The 1153-nt window shown below is 56.7% G+C and overlaps 1 protein-coding gene across 1 annotated transcript in view; it reads left to right on the top strand.

The window, feature by feature from the left end:
• LOC119589411 overlaps nucleotides 1-1153 on the top strand; it is a 7520-nt gene that overhangs the window by 1463 nt on the left and 4904 nt on the right. Inside the window, exon 2 of the mRNA XM_037938022.1 lies at nucleotides 4-763. Within this exon, the coding sequence (XP_037793950.1) occupies nucleotides 4-763 (760 nt within the window). The remainder of the gene's footprint in view (nucleotides 1-3; nucleotides 764-1153) is intronic.

A 1153-nucleotide genomic window follows, 5' to 3' on the forward strand; every position in this document is an offset into this window, starting at 1 on the left:
CAGAGCGTGCCCTCGGAGCGGCGAGAGCGACGCGCCCGCGGACGGCGACTTGGCGGCCGGGGAGCGCACGCCCGACAGCATCTTGGACTCCGACCTGAGCGCCACGCACATCCTGAGCCCGGAGGACGTGCTGTCGTGGCCGCGGGACGACAGCCAGATCTTCACGTGGCACCAGCCGCTGCAGCAGGTGGACCCGGTGGTCACGCCCCCCCGGCTCCCCAACGGCGTGCCCCAGCCCGCCGCCGCCAGCCAGCGCCTGCACCTCAGCCTCGGCGGCAGTGACAACAGTCTGGACCAGAACATTACTTCGCTCAGCGACGACGGCCAGACGTTCTGTCTGAACTTGCCCCCGCTCCCTCCCCCGCGCTGCTCCCCCCTCTCCCCCCAGTTCCTCCCCTCGCTCACGTGGTCGTCGGGCGAGAGTGGGTGCAGCGGCGGGTCGTCCGCCCGCGGCCCCGACTCGGGGTACTGGGGCACGGGCGAGGGTGCCGTCGGGACGGGGCGCCGCGGCGTCAAGGTGGTCACACAGGGCAGGGAGCTCTACCTGCCCTACGCCTTCCTCCACCACGGCAGACTCCGACTCCGCATCGTCAGAGGTAAGTGCGCTGGCGCTCTTGAAAGGTTGGCAGGTTTCGAGATACTGTTAATAAGGCATCTAATGGCTCCTGGTTTGATGGCCGCCGCCTTAGGTATGCGCGGCATGCGGAGCCCAGAGGAAACAAAAGAACAGCGTCAAGTTACTAATATCAAAATACAAAAGGGAGTAAGACATTTTCATCAGAAAATATAAAGCCTGTTTGATCTTATCTTCCTGTATCATTTAATCAAAAGAGCTTGAAAAAGTATTGAAGGAAAAGGTACTCTCATACACACACCCCGATCACGTGCTGGCCTCCATACACATGCCAGGACGACAGACTGATATAATCTTCAGTCCGTCCTTAGGTGTGGGGAGTTTTTTTGTTACTATGGCAACGGATGATACGTAATATCATCCCGACGACATTTAACATTTCCAAGCTTTTCTCAGAGGTAAACGTAAGCGTTATAAATAACTCACTATGGTATTTTTCAGACCAATAATCAAAAATTGTAATAATGACAAGGAACCTGTATTTTCACTCTGCTACTGATGTAAACACATTGGATATAT

The sequence above is a fragment of the Penaeus monodon genome, chromosome 25 (assembly GCF_015228065.2).
Source record: "Penaeus monodon isolate SGIC_2016 chromosome 25, NSTDA_Pmon_1, whole genome shotgun sequence".
NCBI classification, from domain to species: domain Eukaryota; kingdom Metazoa; phylum Arthropoda; class Malacostraca; order Decapoda; family Penaeidae; genus Penaeus; species Penaeus monodon.